The 21,449-nt window shown below is 40.6% G+C and overlaps 1 protein-coding gene across 3 annotated transcripts in view; it reads right to left on the bottom strand.

Annotated features, from left to right (window-relative positions):
• The window catches only part of LOC149309854 (thrombospondin type-1 domain-containing protein 7A-like), a 358,854-nt gene that overhangs the window by 158,349 nt on the left and 179,056 nt on the right, over positions 1 to 21,449 (bottom strand). For all 3 annotated transcript variants that reach the window (XM_089533152.1, XM_089533150.1, XM_089533151.1), the window contains exon 2: positions 7,262 to 8,117. In XM_089533152.1, the coding sequence (XP_089389278.1) occupies positions 7,262 to 8,100 (839 nt within the window). In that variant the 5' untranslated portion in view covers positions 8,101 to 8,117. The remainder of the gene's footprint in view (positions 1 to 7,261; positions 8,118 to 21,449) is intronic.

Genomic DNA, 21,449 nt, shown 5'->3' with positions numbered 1-21,449 from the left:
AAATTTGGCCCTTTTTGTATCACACAGTGCTTCACTCCTATTTGCCTCCCCTTGCTTCATGTATGGCACTGAGACACAGTGACATTACTGGGAGGGTGCAGTGATGCAGCCCTCACCACGCGCAACACCCCAGATGGGGTGGCACCCGGTGGGGTAGTACTCCCCCGGAGAAGTGGGTGCCTGCCTTCCGGGTCTCATGCAGCAATGTCCACAGGAGACTCAGAAGGCTTGGTAGAAGGCTGAGCATGTCCCCCACCTCACTGCCATAGCACCATTCTACATGTTGTGGCAGCGTCTGCCCTTTTGGCCCCACCCCTGGAAGTCTCGCCTTCCTACACTGGATAACACCCTAGGCAGAGATGACACTGCTGAGACATTGAAGTTTAAAAAGGGGAAGCTCTAATGCTGTTCTGTGATGTTATGGACTGTGAGAGAAAATGCTGTTTCATTTATTAGATATGATAGAGAGTGTCTGCAGTGGTTAGAGGTCATCATTAAGGAGTAAAGACACCAATGGCTTAGAGAAACAAATGAAAGGCCTTATTATAAGAACTCAATTCTAAGATAGAAAATGTTATTCAGGGTGCTGATCTAATCTAGCTTCATTCTAGGGAACAACTAAGAGAGTACTGGAAGGAAGAGAAGAGTTGGAAGAACTTCCCTAAAAGTATGAGTTTACATCACAGAGAGACCAGGATAAGTAGACAAGAAAGGAGGATATTTTGGGTCACTCAGGCTATCTAACTTTATTACTACAGTACTGCCCTCTCTGAGGCATTCTTAACTCTTCATTGCTAAATGTTGTCAAACTTTTAACAAGATTACGTACAGTCTCCCCTCTCAACTAGAGGGAAATCTGTTCTGGACCCTTCCCCCTCGCGAAAATGGCAACTTGCACGTATGTGAGTCCCATAGAGAATAATAGTGTGTGTGCCTGTGGGGCATGTGTGGGGCATACCCATTTTAAAGATAACAGTGTGAGAGGGTGGATGATGGGGAGGAGTCAGGTTAGGGTCCCTCATGGGAAGATGGCAGACAAGAGGACCATGCAGAAACCACATGGGATATTGGAGGACGGTGTCAGCCAGTGGGTCATCACCCGGGTCCACCGGTGCGAGCCAAGTCAGAGCCAGAAGGAGAGGTATTGGGCCCAAAGCCTTAGACTGGGCAAGATGGTGGTCAGTGAAGTAACTGGCCTACCATGTGGGAGGAACCGAAAGTGGTATTTCTGGTGTTAAATAAAGGTGTTGAGCATTCACCTGGGCTTCCTCTCTTCCTTCCACCATTATGGAACTACCAACCAACCCCACCCCAACTGGAGTAGCCATGGGCCCCGCAACAAACAATTTGTCTCTCCCACAAAGAGCGAGACTGTGGACTCCAAGTCCACACATATGGAGGGACAGCTGTATTGTAATGTATGTAATACATTGTTGTTGTGTGCCTTCAATTCATTTCTTACTTATGGTGACCCTAAGACAAACCCATCTTTGGGTTTTGTGGGGCTGGAAATGCGTGACTCACACAAAAGTTCACTTAGTGGTTTTCTATGGCTGAGTGAAGTATTGAACCCTGATCTCCAGAGTCATAATGCAATGCTCAAACCATATGGTAGATGTAATAAAATAAGGATTTGTATATGATAGCTGATCAGGGATGAGAGTGGAGTCCGTCAAGATTAGGAATTAGTGAGATTTAGGAATCTGAGTGGTTAGGAGAGTTAATCAGAGCTAGAGACAGAGAAGAGCTACAGTTAATTAGGTTATGAGTGAGACACAAATAGTGAGAAATGTGTGTTGCAGTTAGCATCCATTAGGATTTGTATGTATAATGGGAGCATCACATTAGCGGGCTAGCTATCTGTGGACTAGACATCTGCAGCTTGCCACACCCATTATTCAATGGCAGCATGTGATTGCAGATGTACTGATGCAGATCTGTCCATGTTGTTGCGCACTGAATAATATGGGACTTGAGCGTCCACATTTTTTCCATTCAAGGGCCACCCCCATAACCGGACTCCCCAGATGGGAAGGTTCTATTATATTAAATAAGTAATCTGTGATGCTGTGTTCAATTTTTGTTTAATAAATCATTATTTTTGTATTATACACTTGAGCCTCTGAGAATGTTACATAGGCTACATGGTATCTGTGATGGCAGCAGTTAATACAGTTAATACCCAACACATGGTAATGGTGTCTGAAGGGGAGATAAGATGAATAAAGTCTCACACAAGAACTATGAGAGCATCTAAATAGTCATCACATTTGATGACATAGCAGTGCGACAGAAGGAGGTACTCACACTGGTGTCAGAAGGAGAGATAAGTGGAAGCCCTCATATGTCCATACAATAGGGCAACTCAACTTACACATGACTCTGAATAATTTTTTATTGTCTTTTCCAATGTTTCCTTATTCCTTTCTCCTAAACAGGTAAAAAAGGCTGCAATATGGAACAGAAGACAAATGAAGGCTCTTTTCTTCTCTGATCTTTCTCCAGCTTACCTCCTCCTCTGTACAAACACTCAAAAATGCCCTGGAGCTGGGATGAAAAGCAGCTATGTCAGAGAATGTTTGAAGGTGTGTGTGTGTGTTGAGGGGGGGGGGACTATTGAGGGGAATAAGTTATGTTTCTATGGCTACTTTAGGCTTTAAAAAAATCAGAGAAGGAAATGCATGTGACTGAGCATCATATCAGTTCAAATCTCTTGGTATTATAGGCCCCATTTTATCCTGTTTTTCTCTACATCACAAAATTATATACCAGGTTCAATGAAAAGAGCACTGTTTAGCCCAAATTCTTAAATGGAATAAGAAGTGATCTAAGGCAGTTATCACAGAATCACAGAGTTGGATGATACTATAAGGGCCATCCAATCTAACTGCCTGTCCAAGTCCACACCAAAGGGAAAGGGAAAAAAAAAGGAATGCTAAATAAGGATGGGTGAATTTTTTTTATCAGTTTCAATCAAAATGTACCCTTAGGATTGGCTGACAATTTCATTTCAGATTCATTTCATTTCAATCAGAATTATCAAAGTTTACAAAATTCAAATGTGAGAGGAGAAACTGGCAGATTTGCCAATCACTATGAAATTCTAAAAAAAAAAAAAATACAGTTGAAGAGAAAATACAAATGAAGTCAATGATTTCAAATCTAAAATGAATGCAGCATTCAGTTTCCAAACAAAATGTTCCACAGAGGATCTGAGTTTAAATTAAATCTCCCATTTGGGCTCCTTTGCCCTGACCTCATGAAGCTTTACAAGCACAGGAGAACTAGTGCATACACAGGGGTCATATCAACAAATGCATTCCTGTGGGCACATGATTTTGGTTATGAGCCACTAATGAACAGAGATATATCTGAAACCTCAACCTCTTTAAAAAATATGAAATGAGGTAGGAAGGGATCCTCCTGAATCTACTTCCTCGGCTGAAACAAACAAGGTTGCCTATGTTCAAAAATGTTCTCTTCACAGAGTTCAGGATTCATAGATCTTTGGAGAAGGGCAACTTCTGTGGTTTTGTTAATCTCCATACAGAAAATGGGAATAATAGTTAACTACTTCATTGTAAAGATGGACAAGGAAAATATTTTCAGTTTTAATTAATGCTGTATTCAAGGGCTAGATCCACATTTAGTTATACTCAGAACCAACTAAGTTGACAGGACTCTCATGAGTAAGTTATTTCAGTGGCACTACTATACTCCAAATATGACAAACAGCAGGCAAAGTGGTTCCCAAGATTCTACATGCAAAATTGATATTGTGGTTTGCTGTTGAAATATTGCCTTTGCTACAAAAGGTAGTATAATCAATGAAGAAACCAATTATATTTACTATGATATTCATTATCCCATTACTATAGTCAATATCACTAGTCAATATCATAGTAAATATCATATCATATTAATGGTCATTTAAATATAAATATAAATATAGTACAGGTTTGAGTCTTCTTTATCAAAAATGCTTGGGATCAAAAGTGTTTTGGATTTTGAATGTTTTAATATATATATATAGGAATATTTGCATATACATAATGAGATATCTTGGAGATGGGATCCAAGTATAAATACAAAATTTATTTATGTTTTGTATACCCCTTACACACATAACCTGAAAGAAATTTTATATATTTAGTAATTTGGTGCATGAAGCAAAGTTTGTGTACACTGAACCATTAGTAAGCAAAGGTTTCTAGGGCTGCAGCACACAGTCCAGAAGGAGCAGCCAGCAGCTGCTTTGGCCACAGTCTGGCCAGGACTGTGGTGACCTGCTCTCAACGTGGGCAGCTGCAGCAGTACCAAGTAGCCACCAACAGGAGTGGATTATATCCACCCCTTTTTGGAGTGGCTTTTCCAAACTTGGTGTGCCCTCGGAGGAGCTTCTGACCACTCTGGGGGCATGTAAACACAACAACCTCATCATGTAAACACAACAACCTCAAAGTGGCCGGAAGCTGCCTTATTTGGCCCATGCCAAATCTGCTTTATCACACTAGCAGGCAAACAGGATTTAAACGAGAGTTAAACTAGAGAAAACCAGGAAATGCCTGAAGTTTATCACATGACATTTCCTGGTATTCTATAGTTTAACTCTTGTTTAAATCCTGCTAGTTTGATAAAGCAGTATCTCAGCCACTCATAAAAAATATTTGGATTTTGGAGTACGTCAGATTTCAGAAATCTGGATTAGACTCAGCCTGTAATAACTAATAAAGGTGTGTGAAGGAATTTTAGTTGTTCATAATGAAATCTTTTCTAAATCAAATATGCGTAGAAGGATATTTGTTTGTTTATAATGAAATTGAATATAAAAATGGAAAAGTAGTATTTTTTAAAAAAAGCCCTGAAGTCCAGCCCCTCTCCCTGCACCATGCCCTTTAAGCACATACCCTACTTGAAAAGCACACCTAGAACCACAGAACTCTGATCTATCCAATAATAATAATAATAATAATAATAATAACAGAATGAAGTATAAACAACTTGCCAAGAATATTGGGGAAGAGGTGGCAAAGCAACCATATTGCAAAGCAGATGATTTGCACATAAACATTGCCAGATTGCATGTGTGTGCATGTGTATGTAAAAACTGAAACATCTGAATATTACAGCACAAGATTTTAGCTTCAGCTTTGTCTTGTACGATCTTCTTCAGCTACTTTGCAGTGGCTGCCAGTACATTTCTGATCTGAATCCAAGGTATAAGTAATGACTTGGAAACTCAATAAGTGAAGGTGGGAGAGGGCCTTTCCCCCTCTTGGCAACCCAACTGTGCAAAGCCCTTCCCTAGGAGGCCCATTTGGTGCCAATGTTGGCTTTATTCTAGAGCCAAGCTGAAACTTGGATTTGTGGGCCTAATGCATATCCTCCTACTGTCCCAATTTGGCAGGGACCTTCTTGATTAATTCTCTATTATCCCACCTTTTCAAATGCTTCTCAAATGTCCTAGTTTCTCTCTGCGTCTTAGCTTACTTGATTTATGCAAGCTGAGTTCCATACCATTAATTAAGTGGAGGGAATGGTGAGGAGAGGTGTAATCTTGACCTTCCCTGCAGACTCAAGCAGAAGCAAACTGCTACAGCCTCTCCTAGCTTGTGTGTTCTTCCTTAATAATTTTTGCCTTCTTGACCACACTCTGATGTTACCTGGTCATACGTCTCCCAGTTTTTCTCTACAAAATGTTTGAGGGTATGCTAATGATTTCATCCAAGTCTGTATGAACACATGGCATTAGCCACTTGACTTTTTAAATTATTTAATGTTTAAATCATTCTGTTTAATATGTTTTAAATTGCTGAAACTGTTTTTACTGTTTTACATTTACTGATTTTATTGCGAGACACGTAGAGATAGCAGGATATATGGTGGGATATTAATATGTCAATAAATAAATAAGATGGCAGTTGTAGAATACTTTACTACAGAATTGCTACATTGGGTATATATTTTATTCAGAGCAGCTGAAGAAAGTGGAAGCCAAAATATCTTGCCATAATAACCAAACATTTCTTTTCTTTTCTTTTCTTTTCGTAGTCATTCACTCTAATAAATATATAACCCAAGAGACTGGTCTGAAGTGCTGTTTGATGCAGGTCTCAGTGTAACCACAGCAGTCACATCATAGGGTAGCATGATCAGATGTTGCAGCCTGGAAACCCTGTGAAGTGTTCAACACCGCCCTTCTCACTTTGCACAGAATACACAAGAAAACCAAAGGCAGAGTAAGAGGATTATTACATGGTATGTCCCATCTCTTCAAAGTTCTTTTTAAAGCCCACTGATGTTGTTTGGTCTAATGAGTGCCAAAATCTCGGAGCTGGCACTGTGGTGATACATTTCCAAAACCAAGTTTTTGGGGCTGCCTTCATGTGTCCCTCTTCCCAGTTACTATATTTTGTCATCCCAAGCTTACAGTCAATATTATAGGCATTACCATTTTTCTCTAGTGGTAAAGTAAAGATATTCTCTAAAAAAAATATTCAAAACACTCAAAAGTGGAGGTTTAATGGCAAGATGCAAAAGGTTTCATGAAAATGCCACTCCACTTATTTTCTTCGTCATTACAGCTATCAGCTTTGTGGTGGCCCTGGCAGCAGTGTTTCCTGGAATGGCAACTACTTAGGAAGAGGTAGTAGGGCAGGATGTGTTGACCTCCCTCTGGTTTGGCTTAATGACAATATCACATCATCATGTGACATGATCATAAGTGAAATTAGAGTGAGGCAATTTTACTCACACTGGAAATGTGTGAGTAAAAGAAGTAACACAATAATAAAAGTCACCCTGTAATTTGGAAAACTGTCACCAGTAATGCTGTTTGCCCCATACTTTGCTTCTGTTGATACCTCAGACATTCATTATAGTGAGAGAAGGCTTTGATTCATCATTTGTTTTCTCCCACATGCTTCTTTCATTACAGAAGATACTAAAATGCCCCAATTCCCCCCCACACTCAAAGGTTTTTTAATGACTTCTGAGGTACATCACACAAGCAAGTTTGAGGTAATGCAGCTTGTTTCTTAGAAGACTAAAAGCATATTTAGTCAGATCAAGTTCAAATACCATATGTGAGCACAATGTGCTTGACACAAGCAATTGGGAGGAAATCACCTGAGCCATGCCAGTATCTCAGAATGCACTGTTGTATAATACTAGGGACTCATATGTCTTTTTCTCCTACATCCAGCTGCTCATAAAGAGAGAGAGAGATGATTAAGTTGAGAAAAAAGAAAGAAAGGTTTACCTCAAGGCAACGGTCTTCCCATTTCTGTGAGTGCACATCACCTGCCTCGTCTGGTATCCAATTTGTATGTCCCAATATTTGTTCTCCTGTCTGTTCTGTCTGTTACGATTCCTCTTCTTCTTAATAAGCTCACGGGCTTCTGGGTCCCTGATTGCTTTCTCCTTCTCCTTATCTTTCTCCTTGTCTTTTTCTTTGTCTTTCTGCTTGTTCCTTCCACGTTTCCTGGCTTGCCTTATGTGCCGTGAATGGGGCATTGAACAGGTACTCCATGGCCCCACATTCAGGCTATACAGGCTTTCTTCAGTAGCACATGGAGAGGAGCTGCAAACCTGAAAATCAGTCAGGTTAGGACAGGCAGAGCCCCCATACTGTGGTGGGGCAACAATGTGGCGAAAACGATATGCCAACCCTTTGCCACAACTCTTGGAACACTCTGACCAAGCTGAAAACTCGGATACAATGCAGTCCTTCCGGCAAGGGATTAGGCATCCCTGTTCCAACTGAGGCTTTGGCTCAAAGTACTCACATATTGCATCGTCGGCTACAACACCATTCGATTTTTGGACACATATCACATCCCTCCTCTGAATGCCTTCTTCCCCTCTGATGCATTCTGTTGGCTTTTCTAAGCTCCTCAAAAGAACTGGCTGGCACTGATTCCAGTTGCCCAATTGCCAATCGTACAATTCCTTGTGTGAGTCACAAATCTTGAAGCAACTCTGCTGGTTGTCAGGCCTCTCTGCCTGCTTGCAGTTTGTGAGCAGTGTGGTCCAGCCTTCAACATGGGCACACCAGATGGCCCGAGTTTGAATCCCTCCTGGGCCACATTCGTCTCCCATACATCTGCCCCATGGACCTAGAAAAACAAGGGGAGGGAGGAAATGGAGACTGAAATACCAAACATCCCAATAATTGTTGTTTTCTAATTAAAACACACAGAGAAACATGAAACAATTGAAGTTTAATATTTCTCAGAATCTTAATAGTAGTGACAAAACCTTCTTGTTTTTTTTATCTTACACTGTCCTACATAGAGACTTGTTAAAAGCACATCACCATAGCTCTATCTATCAGTTCTCCCATTTTGCTTTGGATTAGAAATGCACTGAATTTTTGTTTCTTTTTATCTTGAATAGATAAAATAGTAACCTGTTTTCTTTCCAGTGCGTATGTATGTGCCTTCAAGTCACCTGTCAATTTATGGCAACTCCCATGAATCTCACAGGTTTTCTTAGGCAAGAAATACTCAAGAGATGGTTTTGCCAGTTCCTTCCTCTGTAATACAGCCTATAGAAGCTGGTATTCATTGGTGGTCCCCCATCCAAGTACTGACCAGGGCTGACCTGCTTACCTTTCAAGATCAAACAGGATCTGGTGCCTGTAGGGTAAAAAATGTGTACACTTTCCCTTCTGGTAACCAGCCACAAAACATAACCTCTACCTTTGCAACATACAATGTCAAAGAAAATAATGTTTTAGGACAAATAGTCATCTATCATTACTTAAGGAAGCATCTCTTCTAGATATGGGCTATGTGCATATCATTTAGTTTGATCCTGATAAAGCAGGAGGAAAAGCAGTTAAGATTTTTAAAAAGCAGTGAGCAATGGCATAGGTAGCCGGCGGGGGGGGGGGGGGGGGATGAGAAACTAGACACGAAAATCTAAAACCAAGATTGTGCTGACACCCAATCACTAATGAAATGGGACTCTCCCTCCTCCTTCCCTTTGTAGTCTTCTGTGCTGCTCTAAAAACTTCAAAGGTTTTTCTTACCCTCCAGAGCCGTTTCCTGAGAGCACATTTGGGGCTTTAGGGATGGGAATAACCTTCCCACTCCCACTTTAAAAAGTAGTTCCATCAGTAGAACACTTCCATTGGATCTTAACCATGACTGCAATTACTTGCTTTCTATATTCAGCAGAAATGAAACCTACTTTTTGCCTCTACAATATCATCTGTATTTTCTCTATGTTTGAAGGAGGTAGGCTGTGCATACAAATAGTGTGTGTCATGTGATATTAGATTCCTTTCATTTAAGGTAAAAGGTTTGGGCTCAGTCTTTATAAAAGGGCAAAAATATTGAAGCAAATTTGTCCCCTCCGCCCCTCAGTTATCTTCTTTCAGGAAACTCATAATAAGTCATCACACCCAGTTTTCCCACCCTCCCAGTCTGGCCCACAATACATGGCTGGAGGAGTGGGAAATGCCAGCGGTGTGGCAATCATTTTGACAAAAGGAGTTACAGCATAACTTCATGTGATTGAACAAGATCCCAAGGGTAGATTTATTATTCCTCAAGGGACTCTGCAGGTTCGTGAGGTGACTCTAGGTAACTACTATGCTCCTAATAAGAAACAGGGGGCTTTCCTTTAAAACTTTATATCTTTATTGAAGAATGTAATTAAAGGAGAGGCAATTTTTGCAAAGGACTCAAACACAGTTTTCAACCCCCAGTTGGATAGGCCTTACAACTCCAGCCTTAGACCCTCACGTCTCCCCCTGGTTCCAAAAGAACAGGGGTAGGCAACCTACGGCTCGCGGGCCGGATGCGGCCCGGCAAGGCCTTGGGACCGGCCCCAGCCCGGTCCTGCCGCCGATTGCCACCGGGGCCTTTTGGGCCAATTGTCTATAGAAGCCTCAGAAACATGCATTTATATTAACATTTTTTAAAAAATCAGCAAATTTTTTCGTGTGTCCTCCATTTGAAAATTTTGTCCTACATTTGTCATGGTTTATTTATATATTTAATTTTTTTAATAAAAAAAATTATTTAATTATTTATTTTTTTGCTTCAGCCCCCCCAGTTGTCTACCCCTGCAAAAGAAGATATCCTTCAGGCAGGACTGGTTGACCCATGGAGGTCCTTTCAACCCCTGGAAAGGGATTACACTTTTTATTCTTGGAGACATAGCTCTTACTCTAGAATAGATCATTTTTTTGTTAGTAGATCACTAATACATCAGATTAGAAATGTTTTCATAACCCCAATTGTTTATTCTGACCATGCTCGCTTGGTCTTGGATTGGCAAACTTATTCGGATTTTCTGCCTTCTAGGATCTGGCGGCTTAATTCTCAATTGTTACTGGATGACAAGTTTAAAGCTTCTATTCAATTTGGAATTAATTTTTTTATAGAGAAAACAGGCAGGTAGGAACGCAGGAGATCTTTTTATGGGATACCTTGAAGGTGGTACTGAGAGGCTTATTTATTCAAGAGGGGGGTAAACGTGGAAGAATCGGAGATGTCAAAAGAAAGGCCGTTCTGGCAGATATAACAACTTCAACTGATCAGCACAAACACTTTCAGGATGATGATACAAAGAAAATCTTAATGAAAAAGAAGGCTGAGCTAGAAGAATTGGATATGGGGAGATATCAGAGGGCCTTGTAATCTACTAAGGCCCACTTTTCTGTATTTAACAATAAAAATTCAAAAATGATAGCTCACCTGGTGCAAAGGAAAGCAGAAGAAAGATCAATTACCTGCATCTCCTCAGTAGATGGCACACTCAAGACTAAGGAGAGTGAAATCCTGAAGGAATTTCAGAAATTCTATACTGATTTATACTCTGTAGAACAGATTGATACTGCTAGACTTTATGACTTTATCAAATCATTAGGGCATAAGCGCCTACAATCCAATCATAGGACCCTGCTTAATAGCCCTATCACGATAAAGGAAGTAGATACAACTATTGGGAATTTAAGCCAAGTGAAGGCCCCAGGCCCAGATGAGTTCACAGGAGAATTTTATAAAATGTTGTGTCCTGATATTTCATCTCACCTGGTAGATCTTTATAATGAGGTCTTCTCCTCTTCTAACCCTCCAGTCAGATGGAAGACCTCAAGAATCATTCCTCTCCCCAAGACATTAGATGTATTTTTTAAAGATTGTACGCCACTTTGGTTGTGGTAACAAAAAGCGGGATATAAATTAAAGTTTTTTAATTTATTTTTAATTAACACCCCTCGGTTACAGCCTTTAGGCCAATAGCCCTAATCAATCAGGATGCTAAGATTCTATCATCTATTTTATTAGCTAGACTCAATACATTAATTGCAGAATATATTAAAGTTGGATTCATTCTTAAAGAATGATGGTCCACACTTATATCTTATCTCAATAACATTGGAGACAATGTCAGTCTTCATCTGTAATATGATTCCCATTTCAATGATCGAACTGGTGCAAAGAAAGTATCTCTTTGTTCTGAGTCCATCCCTATTTTTATGTAATGTTGTCCTTTTACATCCCATGTGACCTTGAATCTTGGAAGTTGGTTTTTAAGGATTTGTATTTTAGCTTGTTTTTATCTGTCTTTGTTATTGTTTTCTGTATTTTTGTAAGAAATAACATTTTATATTAAAAAAAACAAATAGCGTGTCTCAAAGTACAGTGTTAGATTTCCTAAAATTAATGAGGGAATACAGCCGATAAATCAACAAAGGACACAACAAAGTGGAAAAGACGGGAATGAAGAAGATCCAAAGGGGTGCAAGGCAGTATCAGCAAAAAGTGGGATTAGACAGAAGGGAGGGAATGATGAAACATGGATGTATAGATGCAACAAGGAAAGCTAAGATATGGAGGAATATACCACAGCTATAGGGAGCACGAACAAGGCAAAAAATGACAAGCAAGATGTATAATGCTTAGACTACACAGGGAAAGAGAGGCACACAATTCATTTCATTGTGTGACACAAGCGGCCCATTGTCTCCACTGCCTATTTTTGGAACACAGCCTGGAAAGTATGAATTATAAGTAAAGTGACTGCATATAACTTGCTGTTTCTTTTTCTCTTTTTCTTTCTTTCTTTGTTACAATGGTTTAAGTTATATTTCAAAAGTAAGGTAGGAAGTGGGATTGCATTTCTTTTTGGGCCTGTTACAGACTGCCAAAATAAAGCTGCTTCGGGTCTCTTTGGAGGTATGCTGTTTAAATGATGCATGCACCCTAAGAATCTGGAAGCTGCACCAAAGCTGCACTCCAGTGCTTAGGAATGGAGTGTGGCTTTGGCGCGACCTCCAGACTCTTAGGACCCCCATAAAATTTCCCAGCAGTCTCAACATTTCCAGCATTGCAGAAACCTCAGTTGAGCATTTAAAAAAATGGCAAAGATTCTATAGGAAAGTGAACAGAGCAAATAAATAAATAAATAAAAATGAAGGGTTCTAAATATGAACAATTTTCAATGTCTCACTCTTTGCATTGTTAGAAATTTGAAGACTGAAGAAAATTTTCAATGGAAGGGGGCAGAATTCTTATTTGGAAAAGCAATCCATGCCACTCTATAGCTAGACCACTGTCTCTGGACCATATTGGCTTACTGTGCTTGAGGGGTTTACAGATTCAGCACATCTAAAAAAAAACCTGATTCTCAGTTTTTGTAAGTATCAGGAACTGTTCTCAGATCCTGCCAGCTGATAAACTTCCAAGAAACCCTGAGGCAGCATAGTAGTTCTGGCACACAAAGAGCTCTGATTAAATTAAAGGGATTTAGAATAGTGGGGTGCAGGACAGAGGCAGTTAGGGCTCAGGGTCCATACATACTTTGGGTTTACTACCTTCTGTCCAGCTGATCATTTGAAAAATATAAAAAGATTGAAAAAATATATATCAAGAGAGGAAAAAGTGATCCATAGGCCCATCCAAAATATTCATGCACCATGCTTACAATGTTCCTTTGTCAAGTACAAAGAACTGCTGTATACCCTGAATTCATGGAGAAAGCCTCACAGATTTGAAATGGAACTGCTTAGATGAATAACAGTGCAGAATCTGCAAAAGCCTTGAAGTGCTTCCAAAGAATGTTTCAACTGATTGCTAGTCACTGAACCAATGCCATCTCAAATCCTGCTTCTGGCTAAGTGCTAGTGAGATGATAGTATTGTTTGTATATTTAAAACACTGAGTTGGGAGAATTCCAATGACAATAAAATTTAGATGATTATTTTCAGTAACTAAAATTGTTTCAGTCATGGACATTGGAATGCAATTGAGAGGGCTTACTTTACCTACCTTTACCACCATAAGACTAGGCTTATGGGGGGGTGGGGGGTGGAACTAAACACATCCTGAAATGATTTTGCCTCCAACACTCCTATCTAATTTAGCCTCCTCAGAAATTATCAATCAGAGGTGTGATAAAGCACTACAAAACACCAGGACAGTTGTTGTAATTGAGCCTTCCCAGAAATAACAAAAGTTGCCTGCAATCTATCCTGTCCACATTTACTTGGGAGTATGCTATACTGAGCACATGGAGGGCACTTCTAAGTACATATCGTGCTTGTAGGAGTCTTCTTATTTAAGGATATTTCAGTGATAATGGGTGGCCCAAGTGCCATGTGATGGAGTGAGTTCCCATCACTAGTCCCAGCTTCTGCTTCTGCCAATCTAGCAGTTGGAAAGTATGTAAAAGTACAGGTAGGTACCACTTCGATGGGAAGATATCAGCATTCTGTGCAGTCATCCTGGCCTGGGAGGGAGTGAAAGGGCAAGCCCAACGCCATCGGGCCTGACCTCTATTAAGAAGCAGAGCCCTCCCTCTAGTCCATCTGCCTTGGTCCAGGCCTCAGAGGGAGAGAAGAACTGCTGGACCTGATCCCCTTCCCCAACACCATTCCCTTCTCCTTTTGTGTCCTGTGTTTTTAGATTGTAAGCCTAAGGGCAGGGAACCATTTAATTAATAATAATAATAATTGTAAGCCGCTCTGAGAGCCTTTAGGGCTGAAGGGCAGGGTATAAATACCATAAATAAATAAATAAGTACATACATTATCACTGAATTATCTCTGACAACATTGACTCTTCAGCTTAGTAATGGAGATGGACATTGTCTCCTACAGTCAGACATGACTTAGCAACCTTGTCAAAGGGAAACCTTTATCTTTATGGACCTTATACACATTGCCATTTGGGGGCTGCCCCGTGCCTCTGGAGGAAAAATGGGTGCCGGCAGGCTGCCATTTCTCGGCGGTCTGTCCCAGACAGCAGCCAGTCAGTGTCAGCTTGCAGCTACTCAAAACGGATCGAGGCGGACCCAGCGAAGGGTGAAACATCAGCAGAGCGAAGCGGTTTAAACTGTCACAAATTTTCCCAGAAGACCATTATGGTGGTGGATTCAAAAAAAATACATCAAAAATCACCAATGCTGCTTTCAGACCACATCCACCAAGTGAAGTTACTGTGTCTTCAAATATGACATTTACTGTAAGACCACATATACTGCATCGTTTACCAGCCATGGTGAATGAACCAGTTCCCCAGGCTGAGAGTTCAACCAGCCAAGAGATAAACAAAGATGAGATAATTCAATACCTAACACAAGAGAACAGAAGACTTAAAGTCGGATATCTTGTGATTCATAAGATATGTGAAGAAATGATGTCACATTAAACGTATCAAGATGAAAAAATTGAACAGATTCAAAATATGGTGAAGTCTTTCACAGAACCAAACTAAGATACATGGTAACTCCCGATATATAGATACCCCATCTCCGAAGGAAAGTATGGAAAACTTTCATCTATCTATCAGCTCCCCAAATGGCCAACACCTTGGCGTTTAGGGCAGTTTTTTTTTACTGAGGTTGGCACCCACAACCTAGAACCCCCAAAAGGTGGCACCTGCAAGAAGACTAAGAAGAGACTGGAGACAATTGTGTTTTTTAATTATTATTGTATTTTGCATTGTATTACTGCATAGCCTTGAAAGTACTTTTATACAATATTTTAAACACTTTTGTCCATGAAACAAAGGCACGTTACAGACCGCCCAAAAGGGGCGGTCTTGGGCCGCTGCCGGTTGCAGCGCGGAGGAGCCGCAGCAGCCAAACCGCGCAACTCCTCCGTGCTGCAAAAAAGGAGTGCAGAAATCGCAGTCCTTCCAGCAACCCAGAAGAGCCACCGCAAGTGCCAAAGCGCGCACTCGCGACAGCTCTTCCGGGTTTAGACGTCCGGACGCTGCGCATCCGTTACGTCAAGATGGCGGCGCCCGTCTGTATAGGGCGCCGCCATCTTGCCATACGGAATACGCGCAAGGGGCAAGGCGCGTCCGGAAGTGCCGCCCATTGCGCGTATTCCTGGCGCAACGACGGCGCCACTTAGGCCCGTCTGTAAGGCGCCAAAGTTTGTGTACCATTGAACCATCACAAAGCAAAGATGTTAGTATCTTAGCCACCAACGAAAAAAGTTTAGGTTTTTGGCGTTTCAGATTTTGGAATTCCAGATAAGGGAGACTCAACCTGTACCTGCAAGTAGGCAAAATTAATAATCTGCCTGCCAACGTTCGTTCCTCTCCCCTCCAAAACACACACACACACACACACACACCCTTAGAAACAGTTTCAGGCTCCATGTGCTTGAATTAAGCAGCTGTATATCAGGGGTAGCAAATCTGTGTAGGAACTGACATTCTGAGGCATGCTGGATTCCCACCCAAACAGTTATAATATTCCTAAAACCACTTAGCAGAGCAAGCATGACTTAAGAATAAGGGAAGCTGCCTTCTACTGAGTCAGAAGATTGGGTTTACTCAACTCAGCATAAGTGATCTTGACTAGTCTTTGCACACTGGGAACCCTATCACACTACACAATTACAGCATTATGACTTTACTTTAACTGCTATGGCTACATACTGTGAAATCCAGGGGTTTGTAGTTTGACTTGAGCTATCTGGCTGAGAATTCTAAACATTGTTTCTGTTTTGTGCCTTAAGTCATTTCTGATTTATGGCAACTCTAAGGTGACCATATCACTGGGGTTTCTTGGAAAGATCTGCTCAGAGGTGGTTTGCCATTGTCTTCCCCTGAGGCTGAGTGAGTGTGACTAGCCCATGAACATGCCCAACCTACTGTGGACACAAATCTGACATCAAAACTGGCATTTAAAACAAAACAAAACCAAAAATAGTGGACTAACACATCAGCCTCTCTCTCACTGACCCAAAATGGTCATTCTTGAGCAACAGAGTTTCTAAGGGAGATTAAAATAGGAGACCACTGAGCTACAATTCAATAAGATATGTGATTCTGTATTCTACAGCTCAAACTAGGATAAGATACTTTAAAAAAAAGAATGCATATGCCAAAGGTTTGTGTTTTCATTGATCAGTGTTGTAAGGAAGGGCCACTGTTTATAAAATGGTTGCCACTAGCTTCATATTCAGCATTTCATTTCCCTATAAATTCACTGTTTACAATCCCCTCTCATAACTGTACCTCAGGTCAACACCCAATGCATCTGACAAACTGAACTACAGTCTACAAAGGCTCATGCCATAACAAATGTATTAAGTCTTCAAGGTGTCATACATCTCTTGTGTTGTTTTTGCTACAATAGACTAGCAAGAGGGCTATCCCTCTGGAAAGCTTCACACTGGAAAGCTCCTGTAATGCACACCTCAAAGCCTAAACCACAGAATGTCCTTCAGTTGTGATTTCAAATAAACTACTGCAACCCCTTTTTAAAATTGTTCAAAGAATAAACATGCAATTTTCTCTAGCCAAGCACACGTAGCACACATATTGCCTGTTATGATATTATAAGAGATCTTATTCTGTCACCATCTCTTGTATTATTAAAAGCATTCACTGGTCTTCAATAACTATGCATGATGAGGACTGACAGATTTTGTTGCAAACTTGGAGCACAGATGATTAATGGGATTGGGCACTCTGTTGTGTTTTGCAAAGGTTTTGAAGCAAAACCTTCACCGATCCACATACTACAGAAGAAAAAGAAGACACTGTTTGCAAATGTTTTGCTCACAGACTCTAAAACCTTAAGCACTACATCCTTGATAGCAATGCCAGCTGGCAGTGACAGATTCAGTGCCATGGAAAACTCCTGTCTGTTTTTGGCAGATTAAAGTTTGAATTAGGGTTTCCAAGGTTTAGCTAGATAGCCAGCAAAATAAATTTATGTTTTAAGCACAAATACATTTCAGCAAGATTACCCTAGTTTATCTCTAACCAGCCGTACACAAATAACATGATCATTGCTGCTGTATTTATTTCACTTCAAGTCTGTTTATATTATGCATAAGTAACTGCAAAGATGAGGAGGAGAGAACTTGCCTAGAGTTTTACTGAAGAACATGACTCAAATTTAGAGGAAGAATTAAAGATGCATAAAATCACCACATAACACAACATTATCACATCTGAACACAAAGCAAACTGGTTCACCTTCCATGCTTCAAGCCTCTCTCTTATCACATAACTACACCTTGTATATACTGTGCGTGTCCAATTAACAAGACCTTTAAGAGATGAGACTATAGCTGGCCTACTCTATATGAAGGGTGACTACTTTGGGAAACCATTGAGACTTGAAGCAGTCCCACATTTCAAAGAGTACAGTGTATCAAACAGTTCTTGATGACTGAAAACTTGTTAGCTTTCAAACTAAACCATGCCTGCAACTACAAATAAAATTACGTTATTATGGCATGGTGTGAGGCCTGAAGCAATGTAAATGAGGGGGGAATGCTTTCAAGTGTTGAACTGGAAAAGGTGATAAATGACAGTGTAATTTGACCGTATCTTATTGCCTGGACGGCACTTTAGGGCTTTAAGGAAGAGTTTTAACATGGCCTTAAAATACAGTGCGGATTACTGAGAATTTGGAAGGCTTTATACACACTCCAGTCTTATGGACATATGAGATGAGGCATGAGTTCATATAAATGGTAGAGAGGGAAATGTAGAAGCAGCAGGAGGAAGAAGGAAGCTTCAAGAAAAGGGCTACAGTTCTGTTTTGCTTGGTTGAAGATCACTTGTTACATATTCCAAAGGCTTCAGATTCAGTCCTTTGCATTTTCAGTCAGAATTGCAGTAAGGGAAGAGGTAATTCTGGTCAGAAACCATGAGGAATTGTCATCTGTCAGTACTGAGCTTAATACTAGGTAATTATCACAACTAGCTGCGTCTTCCCAGATTCTCTGACATACTGTCAGCCCTCCATATCCACAGATTCCTTATCCATGGATTCAACCATCCATGACATGAAAATATTTTTAAAAATATATAAATCCCAAAAAGCAAACCTTGATTTTGCAATTTTATATAAGGGACACCATTTTACTATGCCACTGTAGGTAATGGGATTTGAGCATCCATGGATTTTGGTATCTACAGGGGGTCCTGGAAGCAGACACCAGAGCATACCAAAGGCCCACTGTACATATAAAGCAGGGCTGGGACTCATGTGCTCCTATGCAGCTCTTGATTTCTCCCTGACTAAGGGCTCTACAGACTCCATCTAAGGGGCAGGGGGATGCTGCTCCTTTACTGAGCGGATTGGGGCCATGGCAACCTCACGCTGCAGCCCTGATCCAGCCTTTGGAGTCCTCTCTTTGAAGATTATCGCACCGGGGTTAAAACGTTCCCCGGTGTGTTCTAACATGCACGCGCGGGGGTGCGCACGGAGCGTGATGGGAACCCGATGTGGCCCAGAACGCTAATTTACTGCACACAGGAATGCCATCGCCGCTGCCGAGTGTTCCCATCGCATTCCCATCGAGTTCCAGGGGATGCCATTTCTGGGAACTGTTTCAAAGCGTCCCCTGGAACTCAATGGGAACACGATGGGAACGCTCGGCGGCGGCGGCATTCCTGTGTACAGTAAACTAGCGTTCTGGGCCCCACTGGGTTCCCATCACACTCCGTGTGTGCCCCCGCGCGTGCACGTTAGAACACACCGGGGAATGTTTTAACCCCGGTGCAATAATCTTCTTTGTCTCACGGTCTTCAGACTCGTGTCCCTCACTTATGTACAAGGGACAAACGGAGGGGGAATGAATGGGGCGCTCACGCACCTGCATCTATATTCAAGCCAATGGGGCTTGAATATAAGTGAAACTCCATTTGCGTGAGGGGTCTGGAATGGATCCCCCGCGAAAAAAGAGAGGCGACCATAAAAGTCTGTTTCAGATCTAACATAATTTATGGTGTTAGAAATCAGAATTGATCTATACTTCTTTCTCTACTCCTCTCACCTTGTTTGGAAGTAAATTTGTCCCAAAGATCCTGGCTTATTCCCCATTAACAAACAAACATTAACCTCTTAGTATCCTAGTTAAAGCTACAGTAATCTTTGTTCTTTGGCTTAATGGGGAAATCTGGTTTAAATAAACCAGGATGTTTTAGCAGGACAGAAGAAGCCAGGCATTTGCTTTTGATGTCATAAACTTGATAACTTGGAATCTGAAGTCTCCACCAGCCTTTTACTTCTAGCTAATGCACTGTATCTTGAATGATTTGCTAGCAAGAGTAGTTTCAAATAACAGGAGAGGAAAGATTTTAAGAATGAAATTATGCCTCTTTGAAAAATTAGATGTATGCTTCCTCACCTATTTTCCCACAGTAGTATTTCACACTGGCAAGTATCATTTCCAAAACTTTGCAAGGAGGCCTCAGTCTATTTATTGACTGGATTTCCTCTGATCTCTAAATATCACAAAAAGAATTTACAGTACCTGTAGTCTTATTATGCAGCATCGTCTGGCGACCACAGATGCAACTTTGATAATAACTAACTTCATCGGGAATCTATTGCTGTGAATATACATGCATGTTCTTCTAAAGTGAAGCTCTACATATTTACTTATTTGCTAGAATTTGTATAACAGGGTGACATATCCACATATGGTTGCTATCAGAAGCTCTTTCCACACAATTATAAGTTTGTAGTTTGGTGAAGCACTAGAGCTCTTTGTCTAAGAACTGTAAATATTGCTCCCTCAACTGCAGATCCCAGGATTCCAAAGGATATCACCATGGAAGTTAAAGTGGAATCACAGTGCTGCATTTGTGTACTATGAAAAGGTCATAGGATGGGATTAACCTGAATAAATGGAGGGACAGAGCAGACACACCCCAACCCATCATTGATCTCTTTCCACATGGAGAGGACAATATTCAGAAAAGGAGGGCCTCCACTACACATGAAACGTCATTATGCAATCCAGAAATCAGGGTTACAAAGCATGTACAGGGGCTGCACATATAGAGTAAGATGTCCTCTTCCAACTATTATTTTTACACATGTGGGGTGCATCTATACTGTACAAATAATGCATTTTGATACCACTTTAAGTGGCTCCATTCTATGGTATCCTGGAATTTGTAGTTTTACAAGATCTTTTGTTTTCTCTATCAAGAACTACAGTACTGGTGTCTCACAAAACAACAAATCACAAGATTCTGTAGGATGGAGCCATGGCAGTTAACGTGGTGTCATTATTTCTACAGTGCATTATTTCTATAGTGTAGATGCAAATATGGAGAACAATGAGAGAGAGTGCGCAGCTTTTTATTTCCCCACAGGTTATGTTTAATCCTATCCTCAACACTTGACTAGGACTGGAGTGACAGAGATCTCTAATTTCTCTGGCATAGTACATGAAAGTTTCTAATGGATTACATGGTTCTTTTAAAACAACAACACTTTTCCTGGAGTTTTTAATATTGAGAAGTGGACAGTAATGCAAAGCCTCCCACCAATCCACCCAACCTCATTAGTGGTACAATTTACAAAAGGCTTTACTACATGCAAAATAAACTGTTGTTTTAAATAGAAACTCTATGTGTGAGTTGCATAAGCAGTCTTCCATTACTGAAATAGACAAACAAATGTGTTTGCCTTGAAACAGCAACCAAAAAAAATTGCAATGTAAACATCATTAAAACTTTATCTACTAGCTCCAAAAGAAATGTATGGGAATGCAAATATGTTAGTTAGAAACGTCTTTTTAGGTTTTCTTTCTTTTTTACTTTTTTACTATCTGGTCTGAATTTCAAGACAAGCAAACTAATGTGGAAGTAATAGTATTGTGCTGCATGATGGGAAGCAATCTCTGTAGATATATAATGCTTTTTACATGGAAGGGGGAGATAAAGAGGATTTGGCAGATTACGAATTAACCTCAGATGTAGAGTAACTCAAAAATATTACTTATGAAAAGCTTTTTATTTTAATCACTAGCAAAGACAATACTGATGCATACTGTATGCATCTGATTTAAAGCTTAAAGCTCTGAAGTATGAATCCGGAGTAAAGTAACTAACAGAGATTGCAGTCTCATACATATTTGGAGTAAGTCTCTTTGAATTCAATGGGACACAGTTCAGTGTAGGATTGGTCTGTACGAAACTGGCAAGTAAGATGCAAGAAACTAA

This window comes from Sceloporus occidentalis, unplaced genomic scaffold, assembly GCF_023333645.1.
Source record: "Sceloporus occidentalis isolate IW3139 unplaced genomic scaffold, rSceOcc1.0.p SCAF_7, whole genome shotgun sequence".
Taxonomy (NCBI): Eukaryota; Metazoa; Chordata; class Lepidosauria; order Squamata; family Phrynosomatidae; genus Sceloporus; species Sceloporus occidentalis.
Note: the sequence above shows the minus strand (reverse complement) of the source record. Positions and strands in the feature narration are given on the sequence as shown.